This window comes from Ambystoma mexicanum, chromosome 11 (genome assembly GCF_040938575.1).
Source record: "Ambystoma mexicanum isolate Mex_15411 chromosome 11, UKY_AmexF1_1, whole genome shotgun sequence".
Classification (NCBI taxonomy): domain Eukaryota; kingdom Metazoa; phylum Chordata; class Amphibia; order Caudata; family Ambystomatidae; genus Ambystoma; species Ambystoma mexicanum.
Window position 1 is genome coordinate 1,064,658,624 of NC_090934.1, and position 27,017 is coordinate 1,064,685,640.

General features: G+C 44.3%; 1 protein-coding gene across 4 annotated transcripts in view; it reads right to left on the bottom strand.

The window, feature by feature from the left end:
- FANCI (FA complementation group I) overlaps positions 1–27,017 on the bottom strand; it is a 1,757,660-nt gene that overhangs the window by 909,077 nt on the left and 821,566 nt on the right. For all 4 annotated transcript variants that reach the window (XM_069624307.1, XM_069624308.1, XM_069624309.1 and 1 more), the window contains one exon: positions 6,148–6,314. In XM_069624307.1, the coding sequence (XP_069480408.1) occupies positions 6,148–6,314 (167 nt within the window). The remainder of the gene's footprint in view (positions 1–6,147; positions 6,315–27,017) is intronic.

Below are 27,017 nucleotides of genomic sequence, written 5' to 3' on the forward strand. Positions count from 1 at the left end.
GCCCTGAATAATTTTTCAATTCTGGGGTTGACTGTCCAGATGAGATTAGGGGTGAGGAGGGAGGGGTCAATTCTGCGTTGCATAGACTTCAAAATTGGTATGGCTTGTGCAACTGACTTCTTGTCCCCCAGGATCTCTTCTGCAAAGTCCCTTTCTTCTTGAGCCCCTGGAGTGTCTATGTGAAAGTGCTCTGCTGCTCTAGCTAAAACCTCATTCAGAAGTGGCTGATTATCCACAGGTGAGTCATTGACAGGTGGATCTTTGGGGATAGGCGAGTCTAGACTATAGGCCTCTACCTCATCTTCTTCCTCCTCGTCCTGGTCCTCGTCGTCTCCGTAATAATCTACCCCTGCTTGGTCGTCCAGTACTTGTATGTCTGGATCTTCAGCATACTGATGGTAAGGTTGCACAGAGATTGGGTATGAAATCAGACCTTGAGCTGGAGTCTCATTCCGAGGTCTTTTACTAGGAGGCTGAGGGTCTTTGGATCTTGAAGGAGTAGAGGTGACAGGGGTATTCTGATAACTCAGAAAATAGTCCGGGTTTTTCTCATAGAAATACCTTGGGCCTAGTGACAGGATCAGGGGTCTTAGATTTGTATTTATCTGAGGATTTATGCTTGTCCTTCTGGGCCTGGGGTACAGAATTTATTTCTGATGACTTCTTCAGCGGTTTTCCCCCTTCACCCTGAGTAGAGGCATGTTTCCCTGATTTTTGGGCCTTCTCTGAATCTTTTGACGCCTGCCGCCGAGATTCGGGGGTGGTCTGGCTAGGTTCTGTAGCCTTAGAGTTTGTGCGTCGAGACTCTAAGGCAGACGTGGAAAGGGCTGCTGGAGTCGACTTTAAGCATGCTGCTTGGGGGTAGAGGTTGGATTTGTCTTCTGACGAGCCTACCTCCGTAACTTTGGGGAGTGAGGCACCCTTGGCAATTGTGGATGGTTGCCTTGTGTCATGTGGCGATCTCGAACGCCCAGAGGACACAGATTCTGTGGACCGCTCTCGTTGTGCCTCTTTCTTCCGGTGACTCGACATGCGTGTCGAGTCCCGGCTGGGTTTAGTGTGCTTAGGTGCAGTAGTGTGGGTAGCGCTTGTGTCGCTGGGTGTAGTCCCCATAACTGGTCCGCCGGACAATCCTCCGAGGCCGGGGACTTGCGCTTGGGTGTCTTTCGATGCCCTTGTGCCCTCGCCGTCCAAAACGTCGGCGTTGCTGCCATCACTGAAGGAACCGACCGCCTCCCAATGTTTAGTGGAGCGGTCCTTTCATGTTTTAGCTTTAAAGAGCTTACACTCTCTGCAATTAGCTTCGGGGTGATCCCTATGCAGACAGAGATTACAAGTGTTGTGCTTATCTACCCAAGGTAACTTACGGTTGCACTTGGGGCAGGATTTAAATGGAGTACTCTCCATATGGTACTTTATGGCAGCGGGCGAGTATATGTAGGAAATAAACGAGTGAGTGTGTGTCCACCCCCCACTCTCCCTACTTGCAGGGCCAAGGCGCGCGCGCGAATACCTAGATATCGTCACTTTCCCCTGAGGGGTTACCCGTCCCCATGAGGCCAGGGAGGTGAGGCCGCTACATGATAATCCCCCTAGAGGTGCTACACAGCCACCAACCACCAAATATACCTTTGTAGGGCCAGTGACATAAGATCCACTGAGACAAGGAAGAGAAGAGACTACCTAGGGATAGCTCCCTTGACAAGAACTGAGACGAGGAGGAGATGCGGAACAATGAAGTGCTATAATGAAAACCTGAATGAACATTCTAGTTGTCAGTGTCCATTCAGAATAAAGAGGAAGGAAGGACTTACTCATGTGTCGAACCCTCCCTCGAGGAACCGCGAGCGAGGAAGCAGTTTGGCAGAAAACAGAGTAGAGACTGCTGATCGGGATGCAAACAAGGGAGCAGTGACATCCCTATTCGGTCCAACTAGGAAGGACCACACAGAAAACCAGCAAGACAAAGGTCCAGGCGTGCAAGGAGCCTGGATGGTGCAAGTGCATACGCGCATACCTAGAGAAGCTATATGCTGCAGAGCCGCCACAGACTGCCAGAGACCAATAGAAACGGGTGGAAGAGCCAAGGCGAAGCCCTGAGAAGCCCAGACCCACTGCAGGAAGCCAGCAAGAACACCAAACGTACCAGGGTTGCTGGGTGAGTCGTGGCAGACTCCAAACAGGTCGAGCAGGGCCGAGGAAGGAAACCCTGTGAAAATCACCCAAAAAAGAAGAGTCAGAGAAATCCTCTTCTTTGGGACAATACCTGGCAGGAGAGTGAACCAGGTTTGCCAAAACTGAAGTGTAAGAGAAGCCAGGGGAAGGGAGTCATTCCACCTGGTGTTGTGTACTGTGGTAAAGCAAGTGGAAGAAAGGCATTCCACCTGGCGTTGTTACACCTTGAAACCACGATACCAGGAGAAGGGTAAGATTTTTGAGAGCTTCATAAAAGACTGGGTATATTGCATTAGTGTTATGTGTTCAGATACAGTGAAACACATTCTCCACTGCTGGTACTTAGCAGTGAAGTCAAGGAGGAGGTTGGAGGTGATGTCCTGCCTGATTTCTCATACAATGTCATCACTGATGGCATCTGAAATATCTTAAGTGGCTAGGGAGTACAGTTACGTAGAAGGGCTGACGATGTTGCAAGTATTGTTGAGTGTCAACACACCGAGGCCTACATTCACTGCTTGGTTCAGTCACCGTACATGTAAATGTCAGGTTGAGTGTGCATGAAAATGTGGCCAATCAATGAAAGTCATATGATGACAGGCACAGTGCAATGTCAACCCACATGTGCGACATACTAGGAAATGCACATGTGTAGACAGCTCACTGAGCTACTTCGCCATATCACAATAGTATTTTTAAATGCAAACTCCAACAAGTTGAATCCATATTCATATGCAGAAACACACTTTTAAAACTTTGCATCTTTCTTTCTTGCATGTGTGATCTGCTGTAGCAGTGATGTCATATGTGATCACATTACAAATGACATCACTGTCTTTAGGGTCCACGCAATGGGGGCATCATAGTTAAGGTGGTGCAGCTTCAGCACCTGTGCATTTCAGGGGTTTTGTTGCATTAAATCAGCATCTTAAGGTCACTTCAAATAAAGTGGTTTCACTGAATTTCAAGGGTTTCGTTGCATCAGATTGTTTCATCTTAACAATGCTTCAACTAAAGTGTTTTCACTGAACACACACCTATAGATAACACAGTACACTCACACACAAAAGTTGTAAACATTATACCAAACATTTGACTAAGTTACCAATGTTATGATTTCCATCATACCCTGGATGTCACAGCCTAACTACCACCCCAGGTACGTTCTAAGTTTCGACCTTGGCCTGTAAGTGGTTTTGCTGCAGAGAATAGTGCTGTACCTAAAGCATGGCTCTGGAGAAATGTGGGTCTTTGTGCTTTAGTGTAAGAGAAGTACTACCCAAGGCACCAAACAAGCTTACTGTTAGATAGCAATATCGTAGTTAGTCCACCTTCTTGGTTAATGTACGTATCAATGCTCATTACCGTTGTGTTATCTTGTCTACACCGTTTTATCACTAAACTAGCAAGTGTTTGCACTTGCAAAAAAGTGGCTTTTAGACTCAAACAGAAACACATTAATAATGATCTCACCCTCTTGTTTATCATCAACGTATATTTCTGCGAGCATTAAAAAGAGAATAGTCAAGCAATATACAGTACCTAATATTCACAATAAAATAGTGGAGCAGGTCCAGCATTCTACTCTTCTATAATAAAAGAGTGCTTATGGAAGATAGGTGCATAATCCTGACACGATAAAAGATATGGCTTTCTGAGCCCAGTGTATCAACAAAAGGAACATGAAGGTTTATACCTCAATGTACAATGTCTAGCAAAAGGTAGAAAAGTTCCTGGAAATAACCATTTAGCAGTGGACTGGTATATTCATCCCCTAATATTCATGTTGTAGAAAGTCTAAGATAGACCATCATGTAGATGCAATAGTGGAATTGGTCAATTGGGTAATTGTTTCATGCTGTAAATGTTGTAAAAATTATGTTTCCTTTTCTATTTTTGAAAATGGTATTTTATATTGCATATGTCACATTTTCGTTATTCAGTACTAGTATTTATTCACAATACTATTGATTTTGATACATTTATTATTTGAGCTATATGCATTTATGAAATGTGAAGTTTACCTGTAAACTAGAACACATTAAATAAATAATGTTAAACCGACCTACTTCCAATCCCAAGTGTGTATGTAGCCTTTGTGGCCAAGTAAAACATATGTAACTCACAAATGTGATGTTGTGGATTAACAAGCCTGGGGACAGGTGAGGGTATACAGACCAACTCATTAGGTGGAAAGGCTTAACAACTCTGTCAAAAAGGCCATGGCTTCTATGGGTAGTTAACTAAGAATAGCACAGCCTAAAGGCGAACTAGAGCCAAGGATCAAAAAATATTACGGGTAATACATTTGCAATTTCCTGCAAAGGATTCCAATTACCCTTCTCTATGCTTTGATGGATCCACTTATCCTGGTCAGAAAAGTATATGGGGCAAAACATGTTACATATGGAAGTCAGTGCCAACCTAAACTCAGTGGGTCACCAGCACAGGAAAGATTAAAAGGCTAACCTAACAAAAATAGATCATGGTGTCTCTTAATAGTCCTCTCATGGAAAAGAAAAATGTATGTTGAAAAAACTGTATCTCGGCCACAAAAATATTGAAACAGTCTAAAAATAAGAATTTGGAAAATTTGGCAAGTGCCAATTTTCTTTTACCCCCATGAGTAGTTTACCGTTTCAAGGTGAAGGCATCCGAAAGCTGTTTGTTGCTTGTTCTCAGTGCAGCTTTGTAAATTAGTTTTGCCGTCAAACTATTGAAGCAATCACTGGAAAAAATTGGCAAAGTGCCCATTTTTAACACTCACAGTCTTGACGTACCATTGAATCTGCTTCCTTTTCTTACCCAGGCAGGTCAGGATCTTGTGGGCCATTAGTGTCCTCCAGACCGTGCTCTTTCGTGGTTCAACGTAGTGCGGCCTTCAGTTAAATTTAGGACCGGTCTATGGATTCTAAAAAGAGCTTCCTTTTAAAGTCCCACCCCACATCCCTGTTAGCCAATCACATTCTAACAGATAATGATGTCATTGATGTAATTAGTGCGAAAATGTAAACAAAACATTGTGCTTATTGGAAATGGCCCAAAATGTTGTCCTCACAATTGCGATGGCCGAAATGCCAGACTTCTATTTTTTTTAAAAACCCTGTTTACACCACATATATATGTGGGGGGGTATAGGATATTATAGTAATATGGGGGGATCCGAGGGGTCTACCCCCGCCTATCTGTGGTGTGAAGGGGGTTTAAATAAAAAATAAAAAAAGTCAGCATTTTCGGCCGTCACAATTATGTGTGGTCGCAGTGATCACATCGATCTGTGCTTATTCATATTTGAATTGAAGACAACCTGGTTGTAATCTGTCACTTACATATTTTACCTGAGTTGGCAGAACTTTTTCTTCATAACATTTTCTAATGTCAACATGTCCTAATTAAACATTTAACCTTAATTAGTGTTTTATCAATGTTGGTATGGACTCAAGTTCTTTTTGTTCACAATAATGCAAGCATATTTCTATGTGCAATGCAATAGGAATACTGATAAAAGGACTGCACGCTCATTAAATCATAGCAGGAAGATTTGTTTTGAAAAATAATGTAATAGACAAGATTAGCAGGTATACTTTTTGCTTATGAAATTGCTTCTCTGGTCCATGCCATATAGAAAAAATAAATGTTTTCTAAACGCCTCAAGCTCTTAGATTTCCAGCCAACACATTACCCCCATAATGCACTTTGAAATGTTTCAGCAGTGTTCTGTATATTTCAATTGTGCTTGAGAAGAGAATGCTGGCAAACTCAATAGTTGGAACGCACATTTGTAAAAATGTATTTCTATAAAAGCTAACAGAAATGTTTCACATGTGGCTGCAGGCTAGTGTGGCCTGGCTTAGAGTCCATAACTGTTCATATTATAGACATTTAATGCAAAGCATGACAGAAACAGTACACATCCTTTGTAAGTGGTCCACGCAATACGCAATGTTTCTTTATTATAAATGAAGCGTTTACCTAAAGCAGCAAGAAACTGTGAGATGTTTGCCTGGTATCTTTTTTGAACTGTGTGAAAAATCCGCAACAGACCCTCCAGGCACAGCAGAGAGATACTTTTCCCCTTCTCCTTTTTCCCAGACCCTTCCACTGTAGTGGGAATAGAAGTGTATCGCCATAGTAGGACCCTGAACAAAAAAAAACAAGGCAAATATGATTTGAGACAACCTGAGACAAACGAAAGCAAGAAAAATAGAAACACATCATTAGGAAAAGCAGAATGTGCTCTGACATAAAGTGGGTATTAACTTTGTGGTCTGTACCACTTTGCTCAGCTGGACATACAAGCAGGATAAGCTATGTTCCAGGCAGCCATATTAGGCATAATGCAGTAAACAAGTAAAAATATGTAGGACTGCTATGATAGAGGAGGCCATATTTAACAGACGCTATCTCCATTATTGGCAATAGTAAACATTTTGTGTGTGAGTGAAACATAAAATGTACTTGGCTATGTACTGGCATTGCATGCAAGTCAATATGGAACAGATAGGACTAACATTTGGCACACAGCTGGTCCAAACTACAGAAGTCTTTCTGGTACTGAAATGCTTTGCTGTTGCTAGACTTTCCTGAGTTTAGGGTCCAGAGCTAAGGCATTGAAACAGAGACTGAAGCAGAGTGCCTGCAAATGCATTTTCTTTTCATGACTTGCATAAGGAATTATGGTGTGAGAAGAACAAATTACTTACCTCTCAGTAATGTTCCTCCGACAGATTCAACATTTTTTATATATCACCCAGCGCAGCTGGTTTTCAGAAACATTTTCCGTCGTCGGAGGGGTACAGATCAGCCCCTTCCGATGCTTATAAGCACTCTGCACCAGACAGGACGTCTGCAAGTATATATTGAGTTACCGTGTCCGGTGACCTTGGTTCCACCCTTTTTCGGTTCCATGTGATAATGTCACTGTGAAAGTCGCCAGGTAGGCAACTTTTTTTTTCCTGACCCCTAAAATTCGTTCCCGAAATATTCTAGGAGGGGGGATAATTATATATTACCTCCAATCCGAGAATATTTGGAGAAAGTGTTTGATTTTCTCGAGGGTGCATTTTTAGGGAAATGTCGCTACCAGGCAGCCATTTCCCCGGCGACTTTATCACTGGACACCACTTTTTCCTAGTACTTTGATGCGAGGGACTGCAGAACCAAGGTGTGCTAGCTATCAGCCAAGTGGGGCAGGCTGCGAGGGCGATGAGAAATCCGTAGGAGGAACATCAATCAGAAGGAGAAATTATTCACCGTAATGACCTTTCTATGGATTCTTCTCCCGCAGATTCCTCATCTTCATAGATAGCCATCATCCAGCCCTGCTGCTCAGAAACATTTCACCAGGGGCCGTAGTGGACCTCGACTCGGGCATCGATCCGTCTTGGCCGGCTCCTGAAGTGACATCAGGCGTCATATATATATAGCACGTCATTGCGCCCCATGCTTCAGTTACTCCCTTTTCCACTCACGTGCCTGAACGCTGCAGAAGGAAAAACCCCAGGAGGAGGCTAATCAACCGCTAAAAACTTAAGGATGCATCCCAAGAGTGTACCACACACAATGATTGAAAAACGTGTTTGTTTTTGACAAGCCACAGAACTTTCTCAGCGGGAATGGATGGGAGAGTCGATGAGGAATCTGCAGCAGAAAAATCCATAGAAAGGTCATTACGGTAAGTCATTTCTCCTTAAATTGATTACTTTTCTCCCGCAGATTCCTCATCTGATAGACTCTGTAAGGAAGGCATGGTATCAAACAGTGAAGACAGACACACATGATCACAGTTGAAGGGTGTTTATTGAACTTCAATGGGTTGGTAGAACGCCTATCTAAACCTAAATCTAATGATGGGAGAAAGCTACAACCATCAAATAATAATACCACAGTGCTAGTGGAGTCTGTCAAAATAGAAGGCCCTATACTAATAAAAGTACTGCCAATCCTTACTTCTAAATACAAAATGGTGTGAGATAATGTTTGCAAAAGGAAAGTGTTCAGGAAATGATATGTCAGGATAGGTGAGCAGTTGGCTTCCCTTCCCCATGTTTTCAGCACAGGGCAAGGCGGCACGTGTTGGGCTTCACATACACTCTGGCTTCTTGGCTACAAAGTAACAGTTCAACACATAGGCATTCGGACCTTCCACCAAAGTCTCTCTCGCAATGACAGTCTCTTATTGCAGAGGGCCTGATGTAACAAAAAAAACACAAAAGTTCCTCTCCTTTGTCAGGGTTTTCACATTCACAAGTTCAAACGGGTCTGCCTCCTTCGGGCTTGGACCACAGGTGACCCTTGTCCGGGCTCAGACCCCCTTTCTACAATATTCACAATTTGGTCGCCCTCCTTTGGGCTTGGATGACGAGTCCCCCATGTTCGGGCTCAGATCCTCTTTTCCACAATGTTCACAACTTGTTCGAGCTGAACCATGGATCCCTCTCGTCCACGCTCAGATCCCTTTTGATACCAGAATCAAAGGTTTTGAATGTGCAATGGGTTTTGCTTAAACTGTCACAGGACCACTGATTCACTTCACACAATTACACTTCACATCCTTTGTTAGGATACCGTACAGAGACCTTCGATTGAGCACATTCACAGTGCTGGACCACTGTCAACGGTATCGTATTTTTCTTTTTTATGTTCAACCATTCACCAGCAATTCAGCTGTACTTGTGTCATTCATCGCACGCGTTTAACAATGTATGTTCCAGCGTTTGTTTTACAATGTTGCCGCTTACACCCTTGATTTCAACACAGACCGGTCTGGAATCGGTCTCCCCAACTCACCGGCTGTGTTGTTCTCTGTCGCTTCTTTGTTCTTGGAGCCAAGGACGATACGTGGGAGGGCCATCTATCTCCGAAACACAATGCAGGATTCTTCAGCCTGGTTTCCTGGTCTTACGCTTTCTGCCTTGAAGGAATCTTGAAAGAAATGGCTTCCTGCCAAAAGGGTCAAGGGTGTTGTCTTTCTCACAAATCCCTCGTGCCTTGCCGCCTTTCTTCCCTCGTTCAGAGGCCGACTCAAAACTGATGTCTCTGTGTGCTTTGCATTGCTCACAGTGTGCTCTGTGCTCCGCCTTTCATCCGTGTGGGAAAGTGTAATGGAAGTCAGGTGTGAGTGATTGTCGAAAATTGCCTGACCTCTCTTGACCATAATATTGGGACATGTCAGGTGCATGGCTCGGGTGTGAGTCTGTTTTCTCCCAGAGCAGGCTGTCCGTGCAAAAGTGTTTGTGCAGGAAAAGGGTGGGCGCTGAAATTCTAAATATCCCCATCGGGTAGGATTGGGTAATGGTGTTACAGGGAAGAGAGGGATGCCGCATCTCACCATCGGGTATCCCACTCACTCCCCGAAAACCCTTCAGCAAGGTGATCCTCCAGCACTGGTCCACCCCTATGGGATCCAAAGGCGATGATCGTGCCCTGGTCACCTGAGAGACGGATCCGCGGGGACTAGCAGGTTTCTCACACACCTCTGCCCATGCGATGTAGCTGCATCTGTTTCACAGGGAACCCAGGAAAGGAAATCAATGTTCCCTTGGGTCTTTGCCTTTTCAGTGTTCCACAGTGAAACAGTCGGGTTGCAGGTCTAAGAACATTGCATAACTGGAGGGTTAGAGTCCTTTCGTTTGCTTTTCCATACTAAAGGTGAATGGTCTGTGACAAGGGTGAACTTCCTCCCCAAAAGATAGTATCTTAGATGGGAGATTGCCAATTTGATGGCAAGGGCCTCTAACTTCCATACGGAATAGTTATTTTCAAGAGGGAAGAGTTTCTGACTAGTGAATAGGATAGAATGTTCTAACCCATCACAAATTTGCAATAAGACTGCTCCTAACCCTGTGAGAGAGGCATCAGTTTGAAATACAAACTCCTTTGAAAAATCTACCACCTTTAGGATTGGGATCTGGCACAAGGCTTGTTTAAAGTGAGTTTAACATACGTCATCCTCGTCAGTCCAATAAAGCTTCTGGGGCTCAGCTTTCCTTAATTTGTCGGTTAATCCAAATGTTTTATCCGAAAAATTACGGATGAACCTACAGTAATAACCAATCAATCCTAGGAACGCCCTGAGGTCTCTCTTAGTTTTAGGCGTAGGGGCTTTCACTTTTTCTTGTTGGGGCTGGACACTATCATTCCCTTCAAAGAAGCAGAGGTATCTCACGGCTGACTGGGCCAGCTTACATTTGGATGGATTGACAGTTAGGCCGGCTTCTCTGAGGGATATCATGATGGTATAAAGATGGAAAATATGGTTTAAAGTCTTGCTGTAAATAACTATGTCGTCAATTTAAGCCCCACAGAAATCGGAATAGGGCTGTAACATCCTGTCCATAAGCTGCTGGAAAGTGGCTGGGGACCCATGCAGGCCAAAAGGGAGGACTATAAAATGGAATTCTTCCAGGCTGAGTGTTGGTTGGAGCAAAACACTTTGGACACCCACTGCTGAGTCTATTTACCAGCTCTCTCTTCTGCTTCCTGCTACTCCACAAAACTCACCACTAGGATACGGAGCCTCCGCCAAGTGTTGGCTGAGTGTTAGCTGAGGGGGCGAGTCATGGAAATGCCCCCCCTGACACTGGTAAGCTCACTCCCAGAACTCGCAGCCGCACAAAAACCTTCTCAGTGGGATGTGAGGACAGCCCTCGCCAGCCTAAGCACGGCCCTGTGTGCCTGGAGTGCCTGGAGCCGAGCACGAACAAAAGCACAAGTGAAAAGGACGCTGATTCAGAGGCTCTGGTCTGTTTCGAAGGTGCTGTAGGCTACACGGGCACTGTGAGCACTGCGAGCACCGTTGCCGTCCAAATTCATGGACATGGAAAATGCAGACACCGAGACTTTCAAGGTGAGTCCTTCGCTTTACCCCGAGCGATTCCTGACTCCTCTCTCTCCCCCTCCGTGACTTACCTTGTTGATGGCACCCCGCCACGCGCCTCCTTTGTAGATGGATCGGCCACAGTGCGGGGGCTTTGCGGGGCACTGTCCGAGTCGGCGGGCGGGGGCCCCACCGGTGACAGCCGCAGGATCGACCCGCGTTTGTTGGAATCAAGCGGATCGACTGCGAGGCCCCTCCCGACATTGGCCTCTGCCCTCCATTGTAGCCCCGCCTCAAAGTGCAGTTCATTTCATCGCACACAGCAGGAAGGCCCTTTGAAGATAAAACCTTGACGGCAGGAATCCCCCAAGGAATCACTGGCGTATATGGATGCCTTAGGATTTTTCTGTGATCCTGTTACAGCAGAGAAAACCGGGCTGCCCCTCTCAAACGATGCCAATAAAAAAAATGCCCAGTGAAAGCCCTTTATGTGCACAAACCAACAACAGGAAAGGGAAAACATGACCACATCTTGGCTAAAAGACAAGACAAACCTTGCCCAAATGGAAATGTCTGCACAAGAAAGTGACATTGTGCTAAAAAATAAAATACCAGTCAATCCTAATACAAAGAAATCATTTATTCCTGCAATAGAAAAACCTCAAACCTATGAAAAAAAGACGGCGATGGCCCTCATACCCGCGCAAAGGACTAAAATGGGCCAATCAAAAATACGAACAAACCTACCCCGAAGCTAAAATCAATCAGATGGCACTTCCAGCCAAAAAACCTGCTGGTAACAAAGAACTGGCTAACACCCCGCAAAAAGTAGTTACTTTGGTCCAAGCTGACTCAAATACATGCAGAGAAGTAACGGACAATGAACTACTTCAAGCATCTGGGCGCAATGAACTTGCACAAAATAATATCATAGCAGCATCATTTGAAGATTCAGATGGCCCTGATTGCCGGAGAAATAGCGGGCACAGGACCATGAAAAATGCAAATAACATGATTGTTGGTCACTAATAGGGAACGGAAGATGACAATCATGCTCAAAACAATTGTGTCAATCCTTCCGTTTCTAAATCCTTGGAACCAGGATTGTAACGCCTGAAAAACAGCCAGAAAAATCCATGTTTTATGGTCGCAGAGACAAACGACCAATTGTTGAAGTGGACCTAAAGCACTCAAATGCACAAATGGCCTTACAAAAAAAACTAAAATAGGTGTAAGCAACATGAGAGAGAATGATCGTCAGAAAAATATTGATGAGAGTCCAGCAACACCAAAAGGGCAAAAGCAAGCCACAACTGAGTCAGTGATCCAAAATCAAATTGACCTATACATCCCTCTATACCATTAACTGACGGTGATGATTCCGAAGAAACAGATCAGAGTACAAACTGGACTAAAGAGGAAAATAAAGCCAAATGCACCTGCAAATCGACCAAAGTACATAAGAGACACAAAAGTCCTCCGCAAGATCCAACAAAAGAACCTATCCTAGCATGGGCAGATCAATGCACCAATTTACAAATGGCAGTTGGCTCAATGTTGACAATAACCTTGGCTCCGGTTCTTAAACTGTACGAAGGTCTACATGAAAACTGTAAGGACCAGTCAACCTTACTGGCTCTCATGCAGACAAAATTAATATACATATAGTCGTAAATTGATGCCACAAAGGAGACAAGAGCCAAAGAAAAAGAGTCAGAAAATGTAATTTTCAAAACTCTGATTGAATTAATGGAGGATGCATGTGAAGACAAAAGATCCTTCCTAAATGCCTTCAGAGAAATTGAGCCTCATTACGAGTCAGTCGGTCCGGAAATAATGGTGGCGGTAAACTCGCCGCCACCGTTGTTTCCGGACCGGCTGATCTCGAGTTCTGCAGGCGGGAGGTGTCATTCCCGCCAGGTCTGACCAGGGGGGTTTAACACCACCCGCCTGCAGGCGGACGAGGAAACACTGGCACAATCACGAGATGGTGCCGGCGTTTCCACTTCCCCATTCCCATGGAGTCCTATGGGGATTTACCGAATTCCGCCTCCAGAATTACTGGGTCACCAGGGTTGTAATGCCCCGGTGATTCCGGGAATCACAGCGGTGGAATGGTAATACGAGTCCTGCCGGTTTTTCCAGCTCAGTTACCGCCGGACTCGTAATGAGGCCCATAGTCAAGCTATTAACACCAGAGCGAAGGGAAAAGCCGTTGAGATCAAACGATGGGAATGAAACAACAACTGATCATCTACTACCAGAAAGTCCTTTACCCCCGACAGGAGAATGTGTGCATGTAATTAACCCAGGAAGCACAAGAAAAATATCACTTGTAAACTGTACAGTACCAAATTTGTCAAACATGAATCAAACACCCCTGAATTTGCAGCTGACAAAAGGCAAAGACAACACGCTTCCGAACTCAGTGAAAACTGTCCATTCACAGTCTGGCCGAGGTGCCAGCGGGGGAGACCTAATAGGCTCTAGTAAAACATCGAAAGACGTCTTCGCAGTATTTGAGCCAATAAAAACAGTTCCGCAAACAAAAAAACCTCCTAAGAACCAACTGATGGGAAGATTGTCTTGCAATGGTGGAGCCAGGAACTTCATTAGAAATATAAAACTAATGAAAGAACCAACCCTCGAAGTAGAACCATCTATGACCATAAAGTTAGCACTACAAGAACATAAAGAAACACATGGCAAAACAAACACAAGACAATTTATTAACCAGTCTAAGGTGGTGGAAACAATATGCGCAGAGGAAAGAGATCAAGAGGCGCTCCTGAACCTCTCAACCTATGAGCCAGAGAGCATCAGAGTTAGAGAGTGAAAATGATATGGAAGAAACCCAGAGTTCGATTGATGACAGAAATGAACTGAAGACTCCTCCGCCCACATCTCCTACCTTCGAAACTCTGCAAACAAAGAGAAAGTACTTGGTAAATAAACAAAAACACGAAACTAAACAAAGACAAATAATGGAGGTCATGGTTGTGCACTCTAAAAAAGTCTACGTGCCAAACAGACATCCTACACATAACATTCAAAAGGAAACTGAAAATGCCAAAAAGTGGGCGCCCAAAACAAACGGAGAAGATGGAAAAGGGCCGAAATTGTCACTTGAGCGAATTTTGAAAGCAAAGGATGGTCTGATTCTGAACAGTGCAAACTTGATGAGGTTACTAGACTCAGTTCCTGCCTTACAAGTGATAGAGCCAAAAGACATCAAAATAGTGGCCTTTCCGTACAAAAAACAAACAGAACTCATACATATACATCTTGCCTCCAAGAAAATCTTGAATCTAATCATATCAGCAACGGAAGAGCTAAGAATTCTAGGCTTCGATCTTAACAGTCTGCAGGAGAGTGATCAAATTAGCAAAGCCCAGTAGACGGCAATCAAACTAGATCAAAGTCGCCCAAGCCGTGAGACGACGGAAGATATAGATACTGACATCAACAGTAAACCTATCAGATTCTCGCCAACAATTCTGAGAGGCCCAAAGGGCCTACGTATTATCGTCAAAGGAACCCCCAAGGAAATGGAGACTACCAACTTTGTAAACTCAATAAAAAATATCTACAAAAATTGACAACAAAGCATCTTGGGAATGGCTATCAAACCTTGCTGGGCAAAGTAAACAATAGACTGCCCGTCAACAAGATCAAACAAGGATACAAATTGCCGCATGGAAGTCTAGAGGCTTTAAACATCTGTTTAAGAACATAAATCAGGAACTTCTGTTGGCCGATATAATATGAATTCAAGAATGCTGGCTACAAAGTACCCCCTTTACTGATGGTCATACATGTCTCCTAAACAAAGCTCAAAAGGGAGCTAAGGGAAGGCCCTCGGCTGGGTTGCTTACCATTATAAAAAATACGGCAAGAAAAACAATCATACAATGCCTTTTGCCATCTCCCCTGATACAAATTGTAATAATGCAGGATGAACAAGAACAAATAACAACGGATGCAAAAACCACCCAAATACTTTTCAACGTGTATTGGAACAGCAAGGCAAAAGAAGGCGAGAAATTTCTGCAGACAGTTATGAAACACAGACAAACTCAGAGCAGAATTCCTTCCGTCAAGTCTGCTCATTTGTGGCGACCTAAATATTGACTGCACAAAAACAAACAATGGGGACAGTGTACAACAACAGCCAAAAAATCTTCGATCCAAACAATGGCTGAAAGAAACTAAAATAAGAGACCTAAAAATGGTAAACGGAAACGTCAAAAGTGACCCAACGGAAGCAGCCACATGGTCCTCTTATAATGCCAGTGAAACATTGGACTACTTCTTTGTCGAATCTGGAGCAAATAACATCCATGGATATTCTAAACACCGACAAAAGTGATCATAAACAACTCATTATAACACTTGAAACTAAGGCGCACGTTGAGAGATCAAAAAAAACAAAAACACAGAGCCATGGTCTTACAAAGTCAGCGTTAACGGTCTAAATAGGCTCTGACTAACAGACAGGAATACCCCGTCTAAACGAAGCTATCCAAAAATGGATAGATCAAAAAAATTCAGATGTTGAATACGAAGAGTGTCTCAGCTTATTTACAACTGCTGACGCAAAGCATGGACACGCCCAAGTAAAAAGACTCCATAAATATGATCAACAACTTGCTGAAAAAAAGAAACAATTGCAAAGAAATCTGCAGGCCATAAAGAAGAAAAAAGAAACAGATAAAAGACTAGAAGCAAAAACAGCAATAACAAAATATCGAAATTGGGCAAAGGCTCATCAAGCCCAACTTTATCAGCAGGATGGCGAAAATATGATCCTGACAATTGAAAGTAAAAATCCAAAATTCTATTGGGCACTAATAAATGAACAGACAAAGCCGATAGGACATGAACAACTAAACCCAATTCAGGAATCTCAATGGGTGCAACATTTAAAAAAAAATACGATCCAAAGAAAGAAAACTTAAAACAATTAAAAGAAACTCCAGCTAAAGACTCATGGAAGATATCCGTCTCAAACAGCGAAATATTAACAATTATCAAGAAAGCAAAGGGATCATATGCCCCCGGTCCAGACGGGCTTTGAAATTTTACCCTCAAGTTAAATCCAGAAATGTGGGCAGATCTATGCTATGTCTTATTCAATAGAATTAACACCACGGGACAAATGCCTAAGTCATGGAAAACCGCTATTGTAATCCCGATTTTTAAAAAGGGTGATCGGACCAAGCCGGAACATTATCGTCCGATTTTCCTACTAGATGTGCTGGGAAAAGTATAAGCAGGAATACTCCTGAACAGATTAAAAGAGTGGATTGCAAAAAGCGGCAACTTTGACCACAGACAGACTGGTTTCGTAGAATGGGTTGATTGTGGCCTCAACCTTCTCCTGCTTAACATCCTAAAAATGAAATCATCAAAAGATAATCAACCTATTTATCTGGCATTTATCGACATGGCATCAACCTTTGATAGGGTTGATAGAGAAATCCTTTGGAAAAAACTCAAGGCAAAGGGATGGCCGCCTGATTACTGGAGGCAATTATAGCACTCCATACAAACACTGACCTTAAAATACGGCTAGACCTAAAAGGTAACCTCAGCAGATGCATAAAAACAACGAGAGGGCTGAAGCAAGGGTGCCCCCTGGCCTCGATCTTGTACAACTTCTTCATTCACGACATTGGGAGCTGGTTGGATTCGGAGAGATCATGTGCCCTTCGTATTGATAGAACTGCCATAACGCAGTTAATGTACGCAGACCATCTAGTGTTGTTGGATCTAACTTCTATAGGACTACAAAGAAAACTAGATGCCCTTCAAGCATATGTTGCAAATGGCAAGCAACAAATAAATGCAACAAAATCAGAAATCCTAATCTTTAAGAGACTGAAGACAAAAAGAAACAAGGGATTCCATTGGAGGTTAAACGACACCTCCATTAAACTATCCAACAACTTGAAATATCTAGGAGCAATGATCAATTCAGATGGTGGTGACAGCCCATGGAAAATAAATCTGGAGCTAAAAACGGACCAACTAATCGCCCAAGCGCTGACCCTGAAGAAAAAAATTCAGGAAGTTCTCAACATAATGCTTAATTGACTTCTACAATCAAAAAGTCACACCCACAATCACCTATGCGGGAGAGTGCTGTTTGAGAATGCCATGAGAAACTTGGAGACACAAATGCCAAGAAATGATAGAAAACATCGGCATTAGCATGGAATTGTTGCACAACAACCCAAAAAAAGTCAAAAGCTCTCTTAGCAGTTGGTTGGGCACAAACAGAAGATATACGTGTGAAAGCAAAATCTCACACACTTTCAAACTACTCAATTTTCCAAAAACACTACCAAATTATCCAAGAAAGAGTGAAAATTTGAAACACAGAGATGCCCTATTGCGCTTCAGATTGAACATCTTAAGAACTCGTCAGATCCTAAAATAATATGGCTTAGTGGAAGACAATATGTGTTGTCTGTGTAACGAAGAAGAGGAATCCTTGCAACACTTGACGATGTTTTGCAAAAAACTCAAATCTGAAACAGAGAGGACTCTCCTACTCGCTTTGCCAACAACATGTGGTTTGTATTCCGATGCCTGGTGGGACGCCATGTATGTAGTGCTCAATAGAAAAACGGTCAGAGGCCTAGGCTTATTCTTAATTGCAACACAGGAAAAACTCACCAAGCGAGACAACTCTGAAAGCCTGTGAACTAGTTGTAAATTTCACCTTATATTAAGGCCAAACATAGGACCATTAAGATCGTGGAAAGAATTTAGACGAATAATAAGCAGAAAAATGTTTGCCTTGGTGATAAAGACAAATGAGAATGTTAAGCAAAAATGTTATTAATTTATGATAAATGCTTTAAATAAATAAATTAAATGAATAAAAAATACTCCCAGGGGCTTTGAGAAAGCTGACTTTCCTTTATCAGATCTTTCTACGTGGACCTGCCAATATCCCTTGGTCAAGACTAGGGTCGATAAAAAGACGGAACTTCCTAGTTTATCAATTAATTCACAGAAGGCAGAGATGGCGTTAACCTGCCGGAAATCTATGCAAAACTGCCAGGAATTATCCAGTTTGGTTACCAATACAATAGGGTAGGACCACGGGCTGGAAGAAGGCTTTCTAATGTTTGCCTTCAGGATCTCTTTAACTTCATATACCACTATTTCTTTTCAGGCTTCTGGGAGACTGTAGGGTTTTAAATGGACCACTTTTCCCTTTGGAGTTCTGGTATAGTGATAAGTACCATGTACTCTACTTGGTTTTTCGCAGAATACATCAGGGAATGTCATGACATGGTCGTTCAAGTCTTCCTGCTCCGTCTATATAGCTCTTACGGAATAAGTTCTGAGTTGTCTATCTCCTCTGGTATCAAACAAGACAATATCCAGGTGGAGGCAGTGGAGGGATTCTCCTTCCACTCCTATAAGAGATTTACTTGCTAAAGGTGGGTATTTTGCTTTTTTTTTTTTTTTTAATCAGTTTGGGCTATATTCTAGGTACAGGTCCTTGCTTGCTCTAGTACCTCATATGGCCCGTGCCATTTTGAGACACGTTTATTTTCAGAGGTAGGTAAAAGGACTAATACCTTTCGTCCTACTGAAAAAAATCTTACATTTACTTTGTCATAGGTGGATTTTTGTTGTGCTTCAGATTTTTCAATGTGAGTGTGGACTAGATTCCGAACAAGGTTCATATGCTCTTGTAATGTGGTAGCTGTTTGTGAAAGGGGAATAGGTCCCTCCTCCCTTTCTTCCCAGGTCTCCAGGAGCATGTCTAAGACATCTCTTGGTTCTCCACCTTAAAGTAGTTCAAAAGGAGAGACACTGGTGGTTGCCTGAGGGGTTTTCCTCACTGCAAACAGGGCCCAGGGGATGCTATCCCAGTCTTTCCTATCCTGATCTACCAACTTTATCAAACTCATTTTATGGGTTTTATTGAATCTCGCGACCAGCCCGTCTGTTTGGGGGTGGTAAACTGAGGTTTTTAAGATGGAGATATGTAGTAATTCGTTGATTTTAGTAATCAGTTTGCTCATACAATTGGATCCCTGATCCATTAGTATTTCCTTGGGGAAACCAACGATAGAAGAGAATGGTAAAAGGTGTTTTAAGATCGGTTGGGTTGTATTGTTCCGCATAGGGAAAGCCTCTGGGCATTGGGTAGTGTTATCAACGATTACAAAGACATATTTATTACCCAGTATAGAGGTTTCCAACGGCCCAATGAAGTCCATCCCAATTCGGGAGAAAGGGACTTTGATGATTGTCAAGGGGTTCAGAGGGGCGTGTAAGGGGATATGTGCACTGGTTTTCTAGCATATTTCACATGTCTGGATGAAGTTCTTCATGTGCGCATGGATACCAGGCCAGTAGAAATTCCCACTGATGTGAGCCTGGGTTTTGGATTGTCCTAAATGTCCCCCTGTCAAATGAGAATGTGCAATCTTGAATACAATTTTACGATGGGGCTTGGGGATTACTAATTGAACTTTACTTGGGCCTTCTCTGGAGGTTTCCCTCGTTTATAGTAATCCCTGTTTCAGGAAGAAAAAGGGGCTTCGCCTTTCTTGTCCTTCTCCCTCAGGAATCACCTGTACGAAAGCCACAGCGAGTGCTGGATCATTTTGCTGGGTGACGGCTAAATTGGTAGGTTCTTCTTACCTTTTTGCCTCAATGGTGGGTGGTTCATCAGTCTCTCCAAGGCCTAAGCTACCTCCGTCAGTTTCTTCTGGTTTACTTTCTTCCTTAAAATGGCGACCTATGGGCCTTCTAAAGAATTTCCTGTGCAAATTTGAGCCCACAATATATTTCAAATGGAGATTCGTCATTCTTCTGTAGAAGTACCTTTGCATCTCCCCGGAAGTCAGGATCTACGACTTCTGCTAGGACATCCAGACCAAACTTCCAGGCTAGGCACGATTTTTGGGCCAGTCTTATATAACAAGCCTTTGGGGGTATTAAGACTACGTCCCTGTAATCCATCCCTCTTTTCCCTCGAGGGATAGTACTATCTCTGCTAATACGAATGTCAAAGCCTATAGATTTTTTCGTGGCAGTGGAGGGATCTGAAGCTCTGTTACTAAGTTTGTGGAAATTTAGGGTCCACCAATGTGTCTCATTTGAGTCACATTACATTCCTGACACCACATGTAAGGAAGGCATGGTATCAAATAGTGAAAACAGGCACAAGTGTTCACAGTTCAAGGGTGTTTACTGAACTTCAATGGGTTGGTAGAAAGCTTATCTAAACGTAAATCTAAAGATGGGAGCAAGCTACCAACATCAAAAATTAATAACGCAGTCCTAGTGGAGTCTGTCAAAATACAAGGGCCTGTACTAATAAACCTATTGCCAATCCTTACTTCTAAATATAAAATGATGTGGGATAACCACATTTGCAAAAGGAAAGTGTTTAAGAAATTGTATGTCAGGATAGTTGAGCAGTTGGCTTCCGTTCCCCATGTTTTCAGCATGGTGCAAGGCGGCACGTTCGGGCTTCGCACACACTGGCTTCTTGGCCACGAGGTAACAGTCCAGCACATATGCATCAGGGCCTTCAGCCTATCAGTCTCTTATTGCAGAGGGCCCGATGTAACAACAAAAAAATTAAAGTTCCTCTCCTTTGTCAGGGTTTTCACATTCACAAGTTCAAAACTGGTCTCCCTCCTTTGGGCTCAGACCACAGGTCCCCCTCGTCCAGGCTCAGATCCTCTTTTCCACAATGTTTACAACTTGGTCTCCCTCGTTGGGCTCGGACCATGGACCTCCCTTGTCTGGGCTCAGATCCCTTTTGATACCAGAATCGCAGGCTTTTGAATGTGCAATAGGTTTTGCTTACACTGTCACAGGACCGGTTCGATTCACTTCACACAATTACACTTCACATCCTTTGTTAGGATACCGTACAGAGACCTTCGATGGAGAACATTCACAATGCTGGACCACTCTGTCAAAGGTATTGTATCTTTCCTTTTTATGTTCACACATTCACCAGCAATTCAGTTTTACTTGCATCTTTCATCACATGTTAAACAATGTTCGTTCCAGCATTCGTTTTACAATGTTGCCGCTTGCAAACTTGATTTCCAACACAGACGGGTCTGGCATCGGTCTCCCCAACTCACCAGCTCTGGTGTTCTCTGTCTCTTTGTGCTTGGAGCCAAGGACGATACCACAGCGTCTGCTGCTCCTCCCCGCCTTGGTCTTTTACGCAGGAGGGCCCTCGGTATCTCCGACACACAATGCAGGATTCTTCAGCCTGGTTTTCTGCTTTTAGGCTTACTGCCTTGAAGGATTCTTGAAAGTAACGGCTTCCTGCCAATAAGATCAAGGGTGTTGCCCTTCTCACAAACTCCCCCCACAGCTCGGGTGTTAGTTTGGTCTGCACTAGAGCGGGCTGTCAGTGAGAAAGTATTTCTGTTGTAAAAGGAGGGGGTAGAGTTCTATCGGGTAGGATGTGTTAAAGGTGTTACAGGGAATGGGATACCACGTCTCACCATCCGGTGTCCGACTCCCCGAAGACCCATCACCTAGGTGGTCCACTCTCACTGGTTCACCGACAGGGTATGGATCCAAAGGCGATGGCCGTGCCCTGGCCATGTGAGAGATCCACTGGGATCACCTTCAGGATTCTCACAACTCCCAAAGCAGTCGAGCAGTAGAGCCTGGCAGAAAGTTATAAGAAATTTTGCAGCACTGCCCTGCCAAAAAGCGCATCAGCTGTACGAGCCACATCCAGGCTATAGTGCTTAGCAAAAGTATGAAGGGATGACCATGTTGCAGCATCACCAATCTCCCGAACAGGGCCACTCCTCTGTAAACTTGTTGACGCTGAGACTCCCCTTGTCGAATGGGCCCTGATGCCTGCTGGTAATTCCTTCCCAGCAGACTGGTAGCATTCAGCTATGCAGAAAATTATCCAGCGGGTTAAATTCTTCTTGGTTATGGGCAGGCCCTTATGGGGTAAGGAAAAGGCCTCTAAGAGCTGGTCAGCTCTTCTGAAAGCAGCTGTCCTTGCAATATAACTGAAGGCCCTTTTTGGGTCTCGTCAGTTAAACCGTTCCTCCTGCTTAGAAGGGTGCGGATGAGGGTAGAAGACCGGAAGGTCGATGGATTGCGACAGGTGGAATTCTGAGACAATTTTGGGAAGGAAGCCAGGCCTTACCCTGAATGAGACTTTCTCCAGGAAAAAACAGAGAAAGGGTGACTTACAGCATAAGGCCAACAGTTCACTCACCCACCTAGCGGAGGCAATAGCCACCAAAAAGGCTGTTTTGAAAGAAGAAGTCTTAATGGACAAGTATGCATAGGCTGAAAGGGAGCCGCCATCAGAAATATTAGTACCAGAATAAAGTCCCAATCTGGGACAACAAAGGGAGTTGGTGGAAACTTACTTACAAGGCCTTTCAGGAAGTGTGCCATTACCGGGATCGTGAAAAATGAACCTTGATACGAGGATCTCTTAAACACGGACAAGGCTGCCACATAACCTTTGACTGTGGTGACCTGAAAGCCTGCTGAGGCCAGTGACAGAAGGAACTCCATCACTGTAGTGGTGGGGCAAGACATGGGGTCAATCTTGCGTTACCTGCACCACGCCTCAAATCTTCTCCATCTGAACGCGTACAAAGATCTTGTAGATGGTCTGCGTACAGCCAGCAACACCTCAAGTACTTCCTCAGAGTGGTCCCAGTCATATCCCATCATCTCAAGAGCCACATATGTAGGTTGAGGTATTGTGGGGTCGGGTGGAGCATCCGACCTTCTGACTGGGTTAGGAGATCCTGACCCCAAGGTAACCGGTGAGGTGGACAGATCCAAGAGGTCGGAGTACCACGTTCTTCTGGCCCAGTCCAGGGTGATCAAGATCATGGTCCCTCGAAACCTCTTCAACCTCCGGAAAATCTATGAAATGACAGGAATCGGAGGGAACGCGTAATGAAGATGGAAGGTCCAATCCACTAGAAACGCGTTCCCCAGCGCACTGTTCACTTGGAATTTTTTCCAGGAAAACTGTTGGCCTCCGTTACAAACAGATCTACCGTAGAGAGAGAAGTCTTCCTCTAAGACTTCCTGGCACACTTCCCACTTGTGCGAGAACGTGCCCTGCCCACTCGCAGCATCCACCAAGTTGTTCTCTGTGCCCGCCAGATGAACTGTTGAGACTGAGATCCGGTTCTCCAGCAACCAGAACCAAAGCATCATCGCCTCCGTGCAGAAGGGGCGGGAGTGCACATCACCTTGCTTGTTGAGATAGTGCATTGCCACTGTGTTGTCCGTCAGAACAAGGACATGTTCCCCTGCAGAAAGTGAGCAAATTATTTCAGAGATAGCTTGCAACTCCGGCCTTTTGATGTGCCACTTAACTTCTGTTGCTGACCCGAGGCCGCTCACCTGCAAAACCTTGCAGTGAGCGCCCCAACCCTTCAGAGATGCATCCGTGACCACTCAGGTCTGAGGCCAGAAGGTTTCCCCCGCTAGGAGACTGTTGCAGTCCGCCCACCAGGACAGGTCGCTGACCACTGAAGAGATCGGAATGAGTGCCAAGGTACTGCGACCACTGACCTCTCAGGAGCCACTACAGGGATCTCATGCGCAACCTGGCCTCTGGCACTAGAAAAATGCAGGAGGCCATGAAACCGAAAAGACGGAGGAAGGAAGCTGCTGGTAGAGTGGCATGGTTCTGGAACAAGAGGACCATTTGTGTCAAGCGGACTACTTTCTCCTCGGGAGGGAAGGCCTTCCCTACCCGGGTATCTAGGACTGCTCCAATGAACTGGAGCCTCTGAACTGGCGTCGTTTGGGACTTATATAAATTTTGGGAGAAGCCCAGCTTGTGCAGCATCAAGCAGGTGTTCTCTAAATGGGACAAGACCTGTACTGCAAACTTCCCTCGGATCAGCCAGTCATCCAGATATGGAAAAACGTGGACCCCAGATCTCCTGAGGTGAGCCGCAAATACCACCATGAGCTTGGTGAAGACCCTTGTGGCGGAGGTTAGACTAAAGGGAAGCACCTTGAACAGTGCATATCCCCTATGGTGAACCTTAGGAACTTCCTGTACTTTCGATGGATTGGCACATGGAAATAAGCGTCCTGTAGGTCTATTGACACCAGCCAGTCCTTTAGTTCGAGAGCGCGGAGAATCTCTCTCAACGTCACCATCCTGATTTTGTCGTTCCTCAAGAACTTGCTCAAGGCCCTGAGGTCCAGAATGGGACAGAGACCACCTCCCTTTTTGGGTAGCAGGAAATAACAGGAATAACAACCCGAACCCTTTGCTCAGGAGGTACCTCTTCCATAGCACCCTTAAACAACAGAGCTCTCAGTTCTTCCTGGAGCTCCTGCCCCGGTTGGATTGGGCATGTGGGGTCTGTCCAGTGGTTTCCTCACAAATTGCAGACAATAACCCCACTGAATGAGCTGGAGAGCCCAAGCATAGGAAGTAATTCCCTGCCACTGGAGCAAATGCTCCGTCAACCATACTCCAATCAGTGCGCTGTGAGAGGGACAAATCAAAGCGGCTTCGGAGGCTGGGTCGCCCCCGCTGCTGCGGTTGCCTGTTGACCTCTAGAAGCCCCTCTTCCGCTTCCATAGTGTGAGGAACTCTTCTGCCCTTGGCTGGCCGGTGGGAGCTGCTCTCTCTCCTGCCATAAGGGGTTCCATGTCTTAATATCCACGCAAAAATATCGCCATACAAAAATATCACCATATTTCTGTGGCAATATTAAGGCATGGAACATGCGGGGGACATCCCCGCAACCCCCACATTATTTTTAAAGGAACAGGGATACCCCCGCTCCTAAAACCCCCCCAAATTATCCCCACCAAAAATATCGCCCATGGCCATTCCAGACGACCATATATACAGCAATATTTTTGGTGGGGATAATATGTAGTGATACCCCATAAGGAGCATACTGCCTGTAGCCCCTAGTCCCAGAGGCGGAGCTGTGGGGAGATTTGGCTGGCTGCGCAGCTAGGGCTAGGGAGTTAGAACAATTTAAGGAATCCAAAATCACTGCTAAGGAATCGTAGGCTTTCTGGCCAAAAAGAAGATCACCCTGTAAGGACATCCCCGAAAGTTTAACTTGGACATTATGGGAGAAACCAGATGTTTTTAGATAGGCCTGCCTTCTTAGCTTTACTGCTGACGCCATAGACTGTCCCACACAGTCGGCGATGTCCAGGCCCGTTCGCAGCGACTGTCTGCCAACCTCTTTCCCATCCTTCACTAGCTGTAGGAAGCCCTTGCGCATCTCTCCTTCTGGGACATACAGTGCAGCATTTTCAACTGCTGTCCATAGACCGAAGAATTATTTAGCAAAACTGGCTGCCATATTTGAAGCCTTAAGGGCCATACTGCCCGAGGTATATGTTTTTTTGCTAAGGCATCAACCTTTTTAGCTTCCCTGTCGGGAGGCAGTGTGGAAATAGAAGATGCAGGTCTAGATGAGAACGTGGCAGCCTGCATACCCAGCCCCTCCGGGGAAGAGTAACAGGAGAGGAATGAAGGCTCTCCTCAAGCCGGCCTATATGCCCAGGAAATGGTAGAGCTGACGGGAAGAATAGAACAATGTTGCTGCCACATAATTGGTAATGGATCAGTAACGGCAGGGTTTAAAGGCATATTGCGCTCTGTGGTGAGGCCTTCATCTAAGATATCTGTAAGGTCATAACCTTGTATCGGCGCCACAGATGAATGCAATCCTAGAGTATCAGTACCCCTTTTCTATCAAAGCCCTGAATTTGGACATATTATGGACGTAGGGCTGGGAGAGCTGTCCAGACCGCTGGCGTCATGGAGGCCTTGAGCCAGCTGCAAAAGCTAATTTTGTTCATCAAAATAATCAATCCCTCCTGTACCCAAGTAAATGGTGTCGATATCCCCCTGTTAACACAAAAGAGGGTACTGGTGCGTCCAGGATTGGCCCTGTTAGGTTTGAATTATTTAGAGCAAATACCTGATCCAATCCTATTTAACCACATAGGTTATTACTTCTACATCCAATGATATATAACAAAAAGACACCTTGTGAGTCCCAAAGTTCTCAAAGCAGAAAAAATGATATTAAGAATACCATCATCGAGGACACAAAAAGATCAGTGAATCACATTTAACATGTTGTAATTACAAAAAGGTATATACATATATTGTGGAAAAGAACAAAATGTACACACAGTGAAGCCCAACATAGGGGGGGCGTATCCAATCGATAAACAATTACACATTCTTGAAAATAAATAATAATGATTATAAAATACCTTAAAACAAAAATAAAAAAATATAAAGATTTTTTAGAGGAGAAAATAGGAAACGGAGCTATAAAAGCAAATATATATGTCATTTACATGCTCAGTTTCTCCATTAGATCAAGAACAAAAGTTTCTTCTTAAGGTCAAATTAGTATTTCTAACTAGGTTGTTACCTCACAACAAAGTAAGAGGCAGAAAAAGAAAAAAAACTAATTTGTATAAACGAAAAATAAGTCCTTGTATTAAGGTAGAGTCCCAAAGTAGGAATTGTTCTAAGTTGGGGTTGGGTCTGCCAGCGTACAAGGAGGAAAAAAGCCAGGAGGAACCTCAAATGGTCTTCCTTAAGGGGGTGGACTGTCAGTAGTCCGAGGTCCAATTTGGATGAAATATTCTGCAAGGGACCTTCATTCCCCTCTTCGACAGCTATGCGTTTCGGCGGTTGTAGACATGTAAACTTTTTCTCTTCACAATACAAGAAAATGCTCCGCCTTCATCAGGGCAGTGGGTAGCAGGACCCTGTGCTGTAAGAAGGAGAAAAGAAATAAATAAAGAGGTGCTGAAAAAGAAAACAGCAATCTGGAGAGGAAAAGTATCTCTCTCATGGTGTCGATTTAGATATATACAAAATTTGAAATGTAGAATAACGTGATAGCATGGTTGCAGATCCATGAACATGGTCATGTCTGCAAAGAAACTCTGGACCATGTATGGAAACCTAAGTATGGGGATAATCTAAATGAGTATAGATGAAACCCCC